General features: G+C 53.4%; 1 protein-coding gene across 1 annotated transcript in view; it reads left to right on the top strand.

Annotated features, from left to right (window-relative positions):
- Positions 1 to 677: 677 nt before the first annotated feature.
- LOC111157392 (solute carrier family 25 member 37) overlaps positions 678 to 16,882 on the top strand; it is a 36,844-nt gene continuing 20,639 nt past the window's right edge. Inside the window, exon 1 of the mRNA XM_022518761.1 lies at positions 678 to 966. Coding sequence (XP_022374469.1) covers positions 754 to 966 — 213 coding nt within the window. The 5' untranslated portion in view covers positions 678 to 753. The remainder of the gene's footprint in view (positions 967 to 16,882) is intronic.

The following is a 16,882-nucleotide window of genomic DNA, read 5'->3' as shown; positions in this document are numbered from 1 at the left end:
GGAAAAAATTTTCAGCTAAACGAGTGTACTTCCCAGCAAAGCAGCCTAGCACAGGACCTTGACTCTGTCTCCTCCACGGTATATGCCCATGTGCTGCACAAAAGGAGGTATGAGCCACTGATACCACGCAGTGAGTCTCCAATTCTAGAACTCCACTCCGCCCGCCCATGTGCCCTCACCCCCTACCTGGCTATCATAACTGCTCCATAAATGGCATTCGCAGTAACTGTCCCCTCTCCAGGCCTTAGGAATGCCAACGCTTGCTGAGCAACACTGTTTGCAAAACCCCGGGCTCTGGGAAAAGATTATGCGTGGTTCCTGATCTCCCTCCACCCCCGGGCATGGGCATGTCCCCGCCGGGGGCCTGGACGACCCTCTCCAGTTACCACCAGACCCCGTCCTCCGCCCAGCCAGCCCCAAACGCCGCAGCAGCACCCTGGAGGTTGTACAACTTCCCGGGACACCCCAACGTCTCCTCTCGCCCCCGTCCGGTTGCTTGGAAATTTGCACTGGACAGTGACGTCACACAGGAAGGCGGGTCCCCAGTGTCCCGCACACCAATGGTGGGGCCGCGGCCGGCCTCTTCTTTTCCAGCGATTGGTGTGTCGGGCCCCTTCGCTCCACCCCAGCCCGCCATGGCGTCAGGCGCCGCAAAACCGGGGAGGTGGTTCCCACTTTAAGAAGTGAAGTTTTTCGCCCCCTCCCCCTCCCTGCCCACCTCCTGCAGCCTCCCGCGCCCCGCGGAGCTGGCGGATGGAGCTGCGCTGCGGCGGCGTAGGAAGCCAGGCTGTGGGGCGCAGGATGGATGGGGACAGCCGAGATGGCGGCGGCGGCGGCTGCAAGGACGCCGGGTCGGAGGACTATGAGAACCTGCCGACCAGCGCCTCCTTATCCACCCACATGACAGCCGGAGCGATGGCCGGGATCCTGGAGCACTCGGTCATGTACCCGGTAGACTCGGTGAAGGTGAGGCGCGAGGAGTCTTGCGGGACGGAGCGAGCGGACCTGGGAGCGCGCGCGCGCGCGTGCGTTTGCATCCCGCGCAAGAGCAGCCTGGGGGAGCGCCCCCAAAGCGCTTCTCCTCCCGGCTGCGGCGGGCGTGGGGCGCGGCACCCCGGCTCTTGCCGCGAGCGCGCCGCGCCGCTCTTTCCGCCGCGCGCCTGGGCCCCGGGGGCGCCCCTAAGCCCACGAGGGTGCTGCGGCCGGCGCCACGCACCGCCGCTCCCACCGCCTTCCCGACCCGGGCTGCTGGCGGCGCTGCGGCGGGGGAGAAGAATTGGCGAGCGCCCCTGGTCTCGGTGGTGGCGGCGGGGTGCCCGAGGGAGGCGATCGGTGCAGCTCCGCACAGTCTTACCACGCCTGCCCACGCGATCCGAGGGCTTCGGGTTTCCAGCTCTCCGCGGCTCCCGCTGGCGCGCCCGGTGTCCGAGCCGCGGCGAGAGGCGTCCTCCGATGTGTGCGGGGTGGCCACGGCTGCCCCCACGTGCGCAGTTTCCGAGGGAGCGTGCCGCCGGGAAGCGCTAACCGCGCTAGCTGGCGCCGAGAAACGTGGCCCCGGCTCGGCCGCGCGCCCTCCCGCCCGGGTGTGTGTGGCTTCTGCTTCCCGGGTCTCTGGGCAGGCGGAGGAGTGGCAGGGGTTCCGCTGGTTCTTGGCAGCTCTCTTGGGAATACCGGTTCAGCGACGCCCGACGTGATCCCCTTTTCTCAGGGTTTCTGCACCGCTTCCCCCAGAAGTTCGGGCGGCCGAGCAGCCTAGCGGCAGGGAGCCCTGCAGTGACATTTGCCTTCTCTTTTTGTTGCAGGGAGGAGGGCAGGCGAGAAGAGCGTGGGCTATCCAACTCTTACTGTGGGTTGTGTAATAGGCACTCGGTTTGCCTGTCACCTCCCCAGGTAGTTTTACGAGCATTTGTGCAAGGAGGCAGCGTTAGCCGGGCGGATTTTCCCTGTTAGACTGAGAGCTGCCTTCTGTCCGACTGTTCAGGAAGGTAATGCTGGTATTGACATTTTGCGCTTCTGTAGGCATAACTCATCGAATTCATCCAGCAAACCCAGGGATTAACAGATGAAGAAACGGAGGCAAAGGGCTATGAACTGATTCACCTGCCCAGGCTCATACTCCACCTGTCTCCTCTGACTCCAGCCCCAGAGTGCTTTCTGAGACTTGGGACGGCTCTGGGTGGCAGTTATCTTGAAAGGCAGGGCCCACAGAGCTCCCCCACTGGCAGCTGTCTCTTGTTGATGCTCGCCCCACATGTGAGATGTGAAGACCAGAATGTCAAAGTCAGGGTTTTCTCTGCCCTGGGCAGCTCTCTGGGAGCTGGCAGTCAGTGGACAGACACGAATCCAGTGAGAGAAAGCATGGGCATTTGCAGTAAGGTGAGGAGCTGGCAGTCAGTGGACAGACACGAATCCAGTGAGAGAAAGCATGGGCATTTGCAGTAAGGTGAGGCCCAAGCCTTTGATGATGCTACCCTGCGGGAGGCATCATCTCTTCGGACCCTCCAGCATCCCCAGGGGGGATTAGGGAAGGAATGGTCTTTGCTGCCAGGGTTATGGAGGGCACGCGAGAGAGTCTTGCCTCGTAGGTTTTCACAGCTTCTCCAGGAAAGACCCTGGACAGATACCCGGTGGCATTTGTATAGGAAAGAATCCATCACATGTAATAAAATTTCCCATATTCGAAGCTGTTGTGTCCAATGCCCTGGACAGACTATGGGGAAAGTTAGGGGCAGGAAGGTGTTATTCGAGCAGGCACCCGACTCACAGGGTGGCAGAGATGAACATGCCATTGGGGACTGGAGCCACATGTGAGGTTTTGCTGAGCGTGGCTTGGAGCATCACTATCGGTTATCTTTAGGATTAGATGTAATTAGTCATACCTTTTCAACTCCCTGTGTCAGCCTAAGAGGTATTTGTCTCATATGTTTAAATTGTGTGTTTGGTGTTTAGTTTCTTTTCTGTCCCGTAGACATCGCATGTTTTAATCCAGATGTCACTGTGTACTTAGCACATAGCAGTGAAGTAATCACCTGTGGATAGGAAACAGAGCCGTCCCAGACGAGTCACCCACCTTATAGGGCTTGACTATAAAATGAAGGCCCTGGTTAGGTAATTAGTAAGGGCTTCTGTTTCTAAGCATGCAGGTTTGGTTTTAAAGCACCTCGTTTCTCACTACAGTTTCTCGGGAGGGGGTAGCAAGGATTCTTCTTTTCATTTTTCAGCTGAGACAAAAGGCACAGAGAGAGGGTTAAGTGGTGTGAGCCCCGTTGCATGATCCCAGGGAGGCTGTAGCCACGTGGCAAGGTCTACCAAGATCGGCGTGGTTGTCTGTTCCCAGCATGACAAAAGAGGGACACATCCATGCATCACTTGGGGAAACCTCGACTGTATTTTTCTTAAATATTTTGGGTGATGGAGACCATGAGTAATGGAGCCAGGAGCCTGGATCGGGTTTCCAGCCCTGCCTGTAACTTGCTTCATGCCTTAGGCACTGTTCTGCACCTTAGTTTTGTGGCTGTAAAATGGGGCCTACAAGGCCAGTTCAGTATTTCTCTCCATTCTTAACCTGTCCCCCTTTCTACATACACAGAACACCCACTGTCCTCTTTTATGATACTTGAAATTCCAAAGAATTATTACAGTCGAAGCCATGGCAGTGGGAATTGTGTGTTGGAAAAAAATTCATCTCTGATTTTATAAGGCACACATTTTGAACTTTGAGTACGTGAGGTTAGGTGAGAGTAGCAGGTGGGCCCGCTTTTCCCAGTTTTTCTGTCCTAGGTGGTGTGGACCATGGAACTCAGTGCTGGTCACTTTGACCACAGAGCCAGACGAGCTGCTTCCTTTTGTGGTCATAGGGGCAGAAAGCCAACCTTATCAGTGCTTAAAATTATTATGTTAAATATGCTTTCCCATGAAGTCCTATCCTAACCAAAACCCCACAATGTCACTTTAATTACCTGTGTTTTTTCAAACTGTGGGTTGTGACCCATTAATGGAATCAACATTTTAAGAAAGATTAGTTTCTCTAGGGGCGCCTGGGTGGCTCAGTGGGTTAAGCATCTGCCTTCTGCTCCGGTCAGGACCCCAGGGTCCTGGGATGGAGCCCCACTTCAGGCTCTCTGCTCAGCTGGGAATCTGCTTCTCCCTCTCCCACTCGCCCTGCTTGTGTTCCCTCTCTCGCTTTCGCTTTCTCTCTCTCTGTGAAATAAATAAATAAAATCTTTAAAAAAAAAGATTAGTGTCTCTAATGGTGAAAGTACAAAATACAAGTGAGTGTGGTGTGGCCTGCAGTAAGACGTGTGTTGCTTGGTGAAATTGTTTGGGGTGTGTGTGTGTGTGCGCGCACGCGTTCCCTGGATGGCTGTGTACAACTCCATTCTGACGGGCAGTTATGGCCAAAAAAGTATGAGGAGCACTGAACCTGATGATGGGTAATGTCTCTGAAGCTACAGCAGTCTGATTATTAAAGGGTTATTTGGAAGACCTTCAGCAACATTTCTGCTCCTTCCTGTGCCTCCTTCTCTCACTTAGTCCCCAGGGGTGGAGTGTGAATACTTAATGAGTCCCTAAAGGGCCAGGCCGCCCAGATCTCCTGTCAGTTCCTAGTAACTGTACGGTCTGCCTGGTACCAAGGACCGGAGCACGGGGACTCCACAGCCCTTTCGCCAACCAGTAGTGATTACTTGTTCCTTCCCAACTGGGGCTTTGCAGTGGGTTTTCCGTGATTCTGTAGCCGGTGCCCCAGAGTGTGCAAGTGGCACGGTCCCCGAGGCCAGCACGTGGGGTGGCTGTAGGAAGCCCGGGTCGGGAGAGTGCTCAAGACCATGGGGAGAATGCCAGGTGGGTGGAGGAGGAAATTCCAACCAGATTAGGCGCACCACTCTAGACCATGCTGAATCCCACAGTGGTGAAAGCCGGGGGCAAAAGGAAACAGGAAAGATTTGAAGCGAGGGAACTTCCGCTGACCCTCTCTCGGCCCTTCCCTTGACTTCTCAAGGAAGCGCTGTCTGTAACTGTGCGGGGAGAAGCCCCCCTTCCCGGGGCCGGGGCAGTCCGTGAGGAGGAGCGGGCAGCCAGGGGGTGAGGCTCAGCCTTCTCTCGAGGAGCTGGTGGGTGCTGAGCCAGTTGGAAACGTCGGTTGGCCTCCGGGGTTTCTGCAGTTGGCCTTGCTGAGCTCTGAGCCACAGCAAGCCAGGCAGGTGCCAGGACAGCTCAGCATTCCTCCACTTCTGAGTTTGCTCCTCCTGGTCCCAGTGGTGCAGGCTGGCTGGTAGGAAGGGTGCTCAGCCAGAAGGGGAAGGCCGCAGCCAGAGCCCCCTCCCGAGCCCACTGCAGTGTTTTCAAAGCCAAGTACAGTTCAGTAGATGCCGCTCGGCTTCAAAAGGGCGTGAAATCCCAAATTGCTCTAGTTCTTGCAAGAAAATTATAGTGATTTCTCTGTCTCTCTTCTCCTGTCTTCTTCAGGTTCCTCCCCTCCCTTTTTTTCTGTCCTTAAGTGGGTGATGCTTTTTTAAAAGGTGCGTTTGGAAGGGGCATCGAGTCAAGAAAGGCGTGTTCTTGAACTTGGGTCCTTTTCTTTGCCTCCTGAGGACACCCACAGCCCGGATCTGCAGCTTGCAGGCCTGCTGCTGGAGGAGGGGGTGGACCTTACCCAGCCCCCACCGCCTGGAAGTGGGGGAGGGGCAGGCTGGGTCAGGGCTTGAGGGGGTGCCCCTAGGAGTCTAGTGGACAAGGAAGGCACCTTCACCTCTTCAGTAGGGAGAGGCAGTTGTGCCCGCATGGGGGATTTACCTGACTGGGTCTTTAAAGCACACAGGGGTGTGTGCCTGGAACATGGGAGAGGGCATTGCTCTTGGAGTGTGTGTGTCCCTTATCCCTTATCTGGTTTTCTTTTGGGCATGTCTTAGCTACCTTTGGCCATCTCATTCGTGAGAGCTTTCATCCCATCTGCTCTTGGGCGCAGTGACCGACTGCGGTCCACTTTCCCTTTTTGATGGGCGTCGGTTCTTGACCCCCTTCCAACTTCAGGAGGGCTGCCTTTCCCCAGCCCACTGGATGAACTAGCTTCTGTGTTGAACGTAGCTTCTCTCAAGCCCCAGAACATTCTGGCTGTCTTCATATTTCTCCTAGGACCCAACATTTCCTTCTCAGAGAATTTTCCTTTTCGTTTTCTAATCCTCAGCCCTCTGGCCTCCTCAGTGCCGGCTGCAGATGCATCTGTTCGGGCTGGCTGTTTGCACGAGCTCTTCGGCAGGCGTTGCGAGCCCGGAGCCTGCCCTTCCCCTCCCCGCCTCCACCTAGAATGTTCTGGCTGACATTTTCCATAGAGGGGACGTATCTAATCACTTTGTCTTTAACTCTAAACCTCCCCTCAAGCTCTTTCTGAGCCACGTGTCTCACCCTCCAAGAACTATCTTGGTGAGATTCAGATCCCTAGTCATTGACGTACTGGTTGGGGGCAGAGCCGGCTTAGCTTTTCTGAATCGTAATTGTTTTGTCCATAAAACGCAGATCCTAATTTTCTTGCTGGTTTCTCCCGACTGAGCTTTCCACTGCTTTCTTCCTTTATTTTTCATCACACCCCGTGGAAGTTGCTTGGAACATGCTCGCTTGTATCTGCACCAAATGTTCCTTCCATCTCCCTGTCCTGATAGGGAGACAGCTCTTCGCCTGAGGTCACTCCTTCCCGGAAGCCTCTCAAGTGTTAAGATTCCTGTCAGCTCAAGCCCAGGCACCTCTGGGGCTCCTGGCCTCTCACCGTGACCCACCAGCCTCTTAGTCTCGGTGTTCCTTTGAGGCTCCTGTCCTTCCACTTTTCTCTCTCTCTCTCTCATCTGCTCACCTCGGGGCAGGAGGAGGAGTGGTGAGGAGCACCAGTGTGTGGAGGGTGTCCAGGCTCTGCTTAGCGTGACCTTGGACCTCTTTCCCAGTGCCCTGTCTCCTGTCGGTGAAAAGGGGAGAGTGGCGGTGAGGGTGAAGTCCTTTAAGCAGTGGATGACGGAGCCTGCTGTGTCCTGAGTGCTCTCTGGGGCTCAGTGCTCATCTTCATCTCTGTCATGGTCAACAACATAGTTGTGCCCCTACTTTCCCCGATCTCTCTGGACGTTGGCATCCGGCTCGCAAAGACTGTTTCCACCCAGAAGGAATCCCGCTATCACTCTTGAGAACATCCCCTCCTGGTTGCCATCCAACTAACATCCAAATCCCTGTGTTCTTTTTTTTTTTTTTTAAGATTTTATTTATTTATTTCATAGAGAGAGATCACAAGTAGGCAGAGAAGCAGGCAGAGAGAGAGAGAGAGGAGGAAGCAGGTTCTCCACTGAGCAGAGAGCCCGATGCGGGACTCGATCCCAGGACCCTGAGATCATGACCTGAGCCGAAGGCAGAGGCTTAACCCACTGAGCCACCCAGGTGCCCCAAAACCCCTGTGTTCTTTATGCCCCTCAGGTTGATGGCCTGTAACTCCACGGGGCCTCGTCCTAACATGGAACTTTTCCACCTCTGAGGTCCCGAATTTAGCTGTGTTACCCTGGCCCCACCGGGCTGGGCCTCCGCTGGGCCCTGTTTTCCTCCTCCAGCCTAGAGCCTGTGGCTGGCCACTGCAGCCACTCCCAGGACCTCCCTTTCCCTGCCTCACTGGTCTGCCCAAACCCCAGTCCTGGGTGACCCCATTGCCCCATCGGGCCGTCGAGCCCTTCTGGAAAAAAAAATCGCACGTTTGCCTCCACTGGTGCCCTGTGTGCACGTGCCTCTGGGGCCCTCAGCCTGTCCTTTTGTGTGTTCTGGTCAGCCTGTTCCCATCCTTCTCAGCAGCTCCTCACACTCCCATCCCTCTGCTTTCTCAGCCCCTTGTGTGGCCTCTTGCTCCATAGCTCATAGGGAAACCAGGACCCCAGTGAAGATCACCTTCCTCTCACCGCCCTTCCAACCAGCCTGCTGTTCCCTGCCTTCCTCCTGTCATAAGGTAAAAGGGTCTTCCCTCTGTCAGAGGGGAATCACCAGGCCTGGGAAAGGCAGTGCATGGGAACCACTTGCATACAGCTGCGTTTCAGTCTTGTCCTGCCTCTACCCTGGGCCGCGGGAGTGACCTCTGTCACCTCAGGGTCCTTGTCTGCAGAGTGGGGATGTTCATACCGAGCCCTCCCTTATAGGGCTGTTGGAAGAATTGAACAAGGCATCTCTCGGAAAGCTGGTGCTGTAGCGTCTGCTGCCCGTGTGCTATAAATGCTCATGGTGGCAGTTATTTTGGTCATCTCTCTCATGAGCAACTTGGTTTCGGTATCTTTAGCCTTCCCCCGACCTGTGATTCCTTCTTACAAGCATTTATAAAGTCCAAACTCATCCCATCTTAAATAACAAATACCGGACATCTCACCTTGACCCCATGCGCCCCAGGGGTTCTTCTCCTCAAAATAACCAGGGTTAGGAAAGGATCCTGGACACTTGGTCTCTGCTTCCTCACCTCCTCCTCCCCCCATCCCTCTGACCCCTCACCCGCCAGGCCTTTGGCTTTGTGCCCACTGCTCTGCTGGAAACCTCACAGAGGCTGCTAGTGATCTCCTGGCTAATAAAATTAGTCATCGTTTTCCTGGCCTCTCTGATGAGGGGGCAGTGGCCTGGTCTTCCTTAGAGGTCAGCCCGCCACCCTCTCTGCTCCCCACAGTTTCTGCCTGCGTCCTGCTCACTCACAGTTGGAAGACTGGTGTCTCTGGTCCAGCCTTTCTGGAAGCTGGGCATCTGTGGCCTCCCAGACAGTCTTAGACGTGGCTACCTCGGTGTCCAGGATGTGCCATGTAGACATCCCCACCTCCCCTCCAGCCTGGGCCCCCTCCCTCAGAAACTTTCTCTTCTTTTTTTTTTTTTTTAATTTTATTTTTTTATGAACATATAATATATTTTGAAACTTTCTCTTCTTAAATGGGGAAGAGTCGCAATGCCTACCCTGCCCGCCTTTCAGGTCTTGTTACTACATCTAGAAAGAAAATGCAGCCGGGTTTGCAATGAACTCTGAACAGTGAATGCAGTCTAAGAAGTATAAAATAGCTCTCTGCAGGTGCCAGGCCATGGTTTTATCAAACTGGGAACTTGCTAAACGGTAGGGTTAGCTGATTGGAATGGAAAATCCAGCCTGTTCTGCACGTGCAGCAGAACCCATGCCAGGAGCTGAGGACCAGCCCCATCTTCTGCATCTCATATCAGATCGTCCCTCTCTCTGCTTCATAGGCCCCTAGCTGTCCCTGTTGCCTGCAGAACAAAGCCCGAACCTTGAGCAGTGTGCAGACGCCTAGACCTTCTTCCCTCTGACTTGTCCGTCAGAGCAAGACAGATAAAGGTATTCTGTGAATAGCGGTTGAATGAACGTAGGTCCAGTTGTTATAAAGAGGCGTGGGAGGAAGAGGGGGCGCCTGGGTGGCTCATTTGGTTGGGCGTCTGACTCTTGACTTCGGCTTGGGTGGTGACCTCAGGGTTGTGAGATCAAGCCACCTATCAGGCTCCGTGCTCAGCAGGGAGTCTGCTTGAGTTTCTCTCCCCCTGCCCCCCCATGGCCCCCTAGTGTGTTCTTGCTTTCTAAAATACATAAATCTCTAAAACAAAAGAAGAGATGTGGTGGGGAAAAGTTCTTTGAAACATGCTCAGCCCCTTTGTTTGTCCTTTGTTTTGCAGTAGAATTTGCAAGCCACCGTTCTATCCCGATGAGGCTATTAATTCTTCTGGCCACCCACTTCATTCCACACTTCCTGAGCGCCTTCCCTGCTGGTCTCTGTGCTATAGACACCAGACAGCAAAAATAAGTGCTGGCCCCCGGCCCCAGAGCATTGCTCGCTATAATTAGATCCTGAGCTAACGTGGCAGGACGGGCTCCCTTTGAGGGGAAGAAGGGCCCAACTTGGTGTTTGCTTTCAAAGGGGCAAAAGGTCTGGGGTGTCCAGGCTCTGCCATCTTGCAGGTCCCGAGGCTGCCCGGGGAGCATCATTCCGGACTTCTTTGCCGTGTAATCTTGAGTTGGCTTCTTGCCCTGGAGAATACAGTGGCCCTTAGTTGTCTTATATGCCCCCCGCCCCGCTATCCTCTCTCTCACCCCTGAGATTGTTAGTCATTCTGGAAGCTGAACTTGGCTCCCAGAAGGTGCCTCTGAAAACATTCTCCACCCTACCAGTAACCCCAGACATTTGGGAAGGGCCGTTGTCTGGTCACTAAGAGGTGTTACGGTTTCACATTCACACTTTCTCTCTGAAGAGAAAACAAAACGTGTCGAAATGGAAATCCCAGCAGCAGCTTGGCTGAAGTAAGAGTTGCGTAACAGCTTTAAGAAACGTCTGGCCATTGTTGGGTCAAGTGGGGGGCTGCAGCTTCGTGTCACCGAGAGGACTTCCTCTGGGGCCTCTGGATCCATCAGATGTGTCCAGCGAGAGACCCAGAAAGCGGTGGCACGCCGAGGTCTGATTGGCAAACGCCCTTGCTGTGGTCGCTCATTGGGGTGACAGCTTTGGTTCCCTGGCATGGCCATAAAGGCTCCGTCTGAGATCCTTCCGTGGGCAGGGGCTGGAGAGAGCTGCATGTGCTGGTGTGGAAGACCCTAGAAGGCCCCAGTAGGCTCTGTGACGTTAATTTCTGGGCCTGCCATGGACCAGCTTTGAAACCTTTGTACTTCTCTAGGCGAGGCTGGTGTCTCCTGCTCTCACAGGCTAATCTTAGTCTCCTAGACTAACATCATTTGCTTCCCCACTTGACGGGGCCTTTGAAAAGCTCAGGGAGGATCACGTTTGCGGGCGGCTTTTGTAAACCTGGACATGCCCAGATAATCCTAGATAATATCGGAGGCAGTATGCTTCATGATGAAGAGGAGAGTGGTTCAGGTTCACAGAGCAGGCTCTGGGGCCAGACTGCCTTGGGACGGTGCCTACACAAGCTACTGACCTCTCCATCCCCCATTTTCCTCATCCGTAAGATGGGGTAATCACACTGCCCACCTCAGAGTGTTGCTATAGAATTAATTACAATACACCACGAGTGTTAAGAATAGCATCAGGTACTTGGTAAGCATTCAGTTAATTTTAGTTCCTGTGTCGTTTCTAAAGGTGTTATTGCTTGAACGCCTACCGATGCTTGTATGTTGCTTTTGCACTTGTATGTTGCACTGTTTTTGTATTGTTCTCACCTGTATTCTGTCACTGGATTCTCTTAGCTCTCCTGTGAAGGTGGGAAAAGACATGTGCTGTTTCTCATTTTGAGAAAACTGAACTTCAAAAAAATAAGACGCTCTGGAAGTCGGGCATTTTCTGCTACTCAAGAGCAGAGCAGGGACAAAGAGGAAGGGAAAAGGCAGGAGAAAGCTAAGGAGGTACCGGGGAGTAGACTCACACGTTAATGGCAGCAGGGGCCCCTGAGCTGGGTTCTGAGACAAGATGACACGGCCCCAGCTGCATTCTTGGGAGGGAGGAACTGGAGCGAAGGGAGCACCAGCAGCGACTCAAAAGTCCAGCATGGAACGCAGGGCTCTAACGTATAAGTAGGAGGTCTTTGGTCAGATACTCCAGCACAGAGGGCAAGGGGATGATGACATATGGTTATGGCTGTAGGTAATCTCTGGCTCTGTCTGGCTTCTCTCTCTGGATCGACTTGCAGCCGCTGTGGCCCCTTCTCATGTCAGCAGGGAGTTGAAACGTGGAACTCAGTATTGTGATTTGACTTTGGACTGGCCTGAGAATCCTTTTCTGAATCCCAGGATCAGGACGGCCTGTTGTTGGGAAGAGCACTACGTCATCGTTCCTCGGTCGGCTAGGGTAGCTGTTTCCTTCCCTTCCACAGGGAAGAGTAGCAACCGACCGTCCTGCCTCCCTTTCCCATCTGCTCACTGCCTCTAGGAAGAAAATAGAGCCGGGTTTGCAGCAAACAAACCTTTCTACTGTTGAAAAAGTCTAAAGCTCTCCGCAGGTGCCAGGTCACGGTATTTATTATCCAACGGGGACCCTGTTAAAGGGGTAAGGTTAGCTCATTGGAATGGAAAATCCAGGCTCTGTTTCCAGCCACTGTGGGATTCTCAGCATGGCCTCGGGCGCTTCACCTCTCTCCTTACACAGTGTCTCCCATCTGTTGAGTAAAGACCGGGGTGGCTCCCCTGCTCCCGCCGCCTTTGCTGGGTTGTACTCAGGGCATGCTCTGAAACACATTTAAAATTGATCACGGAGGGCTGATGTTGAGAGGAGCTGCGTGTGGCCACCGAGATGAAGGCTCGTGAATGACGGGCTGCATGCAGGAGGGCAGTGGGCCGCCCGGGGCAGTGAGGGTCCCGTTCTTCTCTGTGGGTCAGCCTTTTATAGCCTCACTTTTACTTTTTAAGTGAACCTGCCCCTTGAATGCCAGGCAGCTGGGGCTGGGATTTTCCCACCGTGGTCCCTCCTGTGTCTGTTTTCCCTGTTTTCTCAATGACTGCTGTCACAGAGAAGTAAGGGGGGAAGGAGGTAGGACACAGACGCCTTTGTCTTGAGGTCCTCCGGTTCTTGTTTCCGCATGCTGCCCGCTTTGAGGGTTTTGCTGGCTGGTGCCTGGCTTGCCCTCGGCCTGGCAGTAGGTGCGGAAGGTGGTGGGTGGACACGGGCAGCCCGCAGGAAGCTTGCCAGCCGGGCCTGCTCGGGACAGGAACACGCCAGGCACTGCTTCTGACTCGCAGTGCCCCCCTCTCCCCTGGAAGACGGGATGTCCCAAGGATGTCCCGGGGCTGTCACGAGCCTGGATTAAAGGAGCAGGGGGGGTTAGCTGATGAGCCACTCAGAGAAGTCAGACCAGAGCCGGGAAGCCTTTCCAAAGGAGAGATGTTGGTGTGTGTGTATACATGTGTGTGAGGCTGGAAGGGGCGGGCCCAGGGCGTGTCAGTCTCTTTCCTTAGTCACTGTCTCCATGGCTTATTTGCTAAACGTAGGCTTGTGTTAGCCTGATTCATAGAACGGTGGAAGAGTTGAAAGGCCTTTGCAACAATGCAGCTTCATCTGCTGGATTTCACTGAATGACTAAATTAAGTGAGGAGTGAGGACGTATGGAGAGTAAGGATTTGTGCTGGGCCCGGGGGTTGCTGAAAGGCTCGACACCTGGGAGGTCTCTCCTGACAGAAGTCCCCGTCCGGCTGGGAGGACAGATAGATTGACGACTCCTTCCTGTAGTGGAGGTTGAGCCTGTCCTCAGGGAACCTGCACCTCATCCAGGGGGTCAGGAAAAGGCACCTCCAGGAATTAGCTCAGTATCTATATGTAGAACAAAGGGAATACAGATGTTAGAACAAAGCCATGCCATTCTCTCTGTCTGCTAGGCTGTCCCATCCTGTTCCCCAAGGTGCCTGGCCATAAGCAGGACACCTATACCCCTCTGACACTCTGGTTGTGGGGTTCTGCTCTGAGCCTTCTGATTGCAGAATCCGCAGAGACCATTTTCATAGCTTGAGGTCACCACATCGGGTCTTCCACGTGGGACCTGCCCCCGTTCTGAAATTTTCTGCCCCCTGCCCCGCCCTTTTCTGAAATTTCTTCTTTTTCTTCCTCATGTTCTGGGATTTTAATTCCCTATCCAGCTACCAAACGACGGCCTGATGGCTTTCCCTCTGAGTGGGACTTTTTGCCGCAGTGCCAGAGACCGGAGGAAGGCGGGAACAGGGAGGGAGGGATGAAGGCTGTCATCTCCAAGGCACTTCTCCTAATTGGCTCGTAATTAACGGGCGGCATGAGTGGCAAACGCAGCTGCAGCAGCGGCCGGAGAAGTGGCTAAAAGTTAAATACCATCACGTGACTTACGGAGGGTTAGGGTTTGTTTGCCCAAGTGACCTTTACTAGCACAGGTCACCATTTGTAGGGTTATGAGGAGAGACCTGACAAACAGTGGAGGTGACCAGTGTGCCTTCCAGAGGGTGGAGACCTATCTAGAGTCCATAGCGCCTGTACTCCTTCCTGACATTGAGATGCGAATGTCATTCCTTTTCGCTTTTTAAAGGCCACTTTGGAGCCGAACGTGTTTCCCCGTCCCCTCTTCCCTTTTAGCCTATCCGGCTCCGGTGGAGCCTTCTAGAAAATGCAGAGAGCACAGTTTCCCGGGCTTGTCCCATCCACCTGTGGCAGTTTTGATAAAGAGCCTGAAACCGGACTCTTGAGGAATGTTCCCCCTGGTGTCTGTGTTCGATCAGGGTTTAGACAGAAGTTCCTGGAACTCACCGCTTTTGGAAGCCGAGTCCTGTTTCTCTAAAAGGCCAGTCCGGTGACATGGGCAAGAATCGGCTGACCCCAAGGCCAGCCCTCTTTCTGTGTCTGCGGATTCCCCTGGCACAGGAGGTCTTTGTTACCAAGTCTGTTTGCTGAGTGTTTTGAAGGAGGGCATGTGTGGGCCTTTTCAGTGTCGTTAGACAATGCTGAGCTGTTACCCAGAAGAAACGGTCAGGGGAGAAGCCAAGATTTGATCTGGTTGAAGTTCTACCACAGAAAGTGCCCAGATAAGAAGCGGCCAGCGAAATGGTTAAAATCCTATTGTAGTATGTGAGACTTGAGAGCTCGCTTTTAATGTGATTGTGTTTCAGTGTTTTTTTTCCCCTTGAATCTCGGCTTCTCAGATAATAAACTGAATTAACGTACATGTATTACGCAGTCCAGGAAGGATGGCGTCCAGTGAACTTTCTTCGCAAATTACTGTGTATTTATAGTTAGCACCTAGAGCTTTAAGAATGTCCGCTTCAGAAGTGACTTTTCCTCATAAAAGCAAGGTAATAGCAATAAGGAGTATATTGACAAGTTGATAGGACGCCCAGCGCCTTCTGTGCTTTCAAAAGAATCTTTCGAGTGTTGGAAGGAAGCGGAGAAGTTGCTGGTGCTGGCGTCTGTCCTCTTGGGCGTGCACGTCGGGACAGTTTCAGGTGGAAGCGAGTTCCCGTTCTCCCTGGACTCAGCCTTGTTCCTCCATAGGCTTCTGAGGCCAGTCGCTGGTGCTCTGCCTGACCTTGGCTAAGGAGTCTCGTTTTGAACTTCCCTCGAGTGTCTCTTTCAAGGGTCATTTGTATTTTCTGATAATACAGGCACAAGAAAGTTTCTGAAATTCTCTTTTGGACCCTAAGAACCGAAAGTCACTGCAAAGCTGGACTTTTACCAGAAACTGCTTTAAATTGGAAACAGATTTCTGATCCCTGAGCAGCCAGTTTAAGGGACAGGGAGAACCTTCGTCAACCCAGAACTTGAGCATGGCTCAGGGAACAAACTAAAGAAAAGCAAGGCAAAAGCTGATTCTTTCTGTACATCTGCGCACGTAACGTTCGCATTCGCCTTTTACTTTATTTTATTTTATTGTTTTTTAGCAGTCGCCCTCTAGAGTGAATTGTAATTAGCTTAAGACAACCAGAGGCCCACCAACCGAGTGACTCTGAGAGAAGCACTTCACTTCCGCAAGTCTCAGTTTCTTCATCTGTAAAATGGCAAGAGTGAATCCAAACTAAATGATCTCTTTGGAAGTTTCCAGTTTTAAAATTTCCACCCTTTATTTCCATGGGGCATTGTAACTTTGGGACATCTTCTTCTGACTTCGAATATATAGACTTAGAGGCGCTTGTGTTTGGAGTGGGACACTGGAAGACCCCAGTCCTGGAATTTCTACCAGGGGGATAAGGAGCAGGGAGAAGAGCGGCTGCCCAAGTACCATTTGGGATCCCTGCATCCCAGAGTGCCTGCTAGTCCTAACTAGACTACTGGAGATTAGAGTCTGTTTAATTTCCTTCAAACCTCCAACTACAGTGCTTTAAGACGGCAGACCATTCATTCAGGCATTTCCAGAAATGCTGAATGGCCACAGCCCCACCCTGGAATCAAGGGGAGCCGTGTAGCAGATGCTTCTGGAAGGCCCTGTTTATAACTCTGACTCCTTCCTGCCGGGGACCTTTTACAAGTTCACTACCAGGAAGCTGAGTCATTGAGGGGTCAGCTGTCATGGCCAAGGTCAGGCAGCGTTGCCAGCAGCACAGATAGGTTAGCCCAGACAACCCGAGGGTTTTGGGGGAGCGTTGTTGGGAATGGCAGGGTGGGTGGGGCTCCTCCCTTGAGAGGCTTTTGGGGGTGTCCCCTCACGGTAACGGGAGCACTACCTCTCCTCATGGCTTGCATTCCTGTCTAGATTTCACAGTGAGAAATGTGTCTTCTCCTGTGTCCTTTACCTCCTTTCTTACCTCCTTCCTCCTCCTCTGTTCCCACATCCAAGGCCAGAGGTCAGAACCGCACAGACTGAAGGGTGAACCGATCCTTGCTCCTGCCGTGGACTTCAGGGCTCACCGTGGGCTCAGCTCCCAGTGATACCCTTCTTGGCACGGCTGGCTCCTTCCCACCTGCCACTACCTGTGCCCCAGGTAGCCCCTGCATCCTGAGGTCCACTTGCCCAACTCCTCCAGGCTTCAGAGTCCCTTCTGGGACCACCTCCCCAACATGGAAGTGAGGCTTCCTGCCTTCGATCTCCTTGCACCATCCCCTTCCGCTTTGCTTCAAGGCCCTTAGACTCTGTCGTTTTATTACTTGTATGGTTTTTGGTTTACTCTTGCTGTCCTTACTAAGACGACAGACCCCTCGAAGGCAAGGACTCGGCCACAGCACCTCCGTGGACACACTGATGATGTTTGTGCAGTGGGGAGAAAAACCCCGCTGTCTGACCATGCGGGTCTCCTGCTCTCACTTCTGGAATCCCTTCAAATCCTTTAAAGCTCTTGTTTCCACCACGAGGGTTTTTAGTCAGCATCAAAGCTCACCCATGATTGTAGGTCCCCGCCATACCCTTGGGCATCCAGTAAAACTTAAACATGACTCCCCCAAAAGCTTGTGAGACAATTTATACATGGAGACGTTTTCGCGTGTAAGTAGATTCCAGAGCCTGA

Source organism: Enhydra lutris, unplaced genomic scaffold (genome assembly GCF_002288905.1).
Source record: "Enhydra lutris kenyoni isolate GAN:26980312 unplaced genomic scaffold, ASM228890v2 scaffoldscaffold3, whole genome shotgun sequence".
Lineage (NCBI taxonomy): Eukaryota > Metazoa > Chordata > Mammalia > Carnivora > Mustelidae > Enhydra > Enhydra lutris.
Note: the sequence above shows the minus strand (reverse complement) of the source record. Positions and strands in the feature narration are given on the sequence as shown.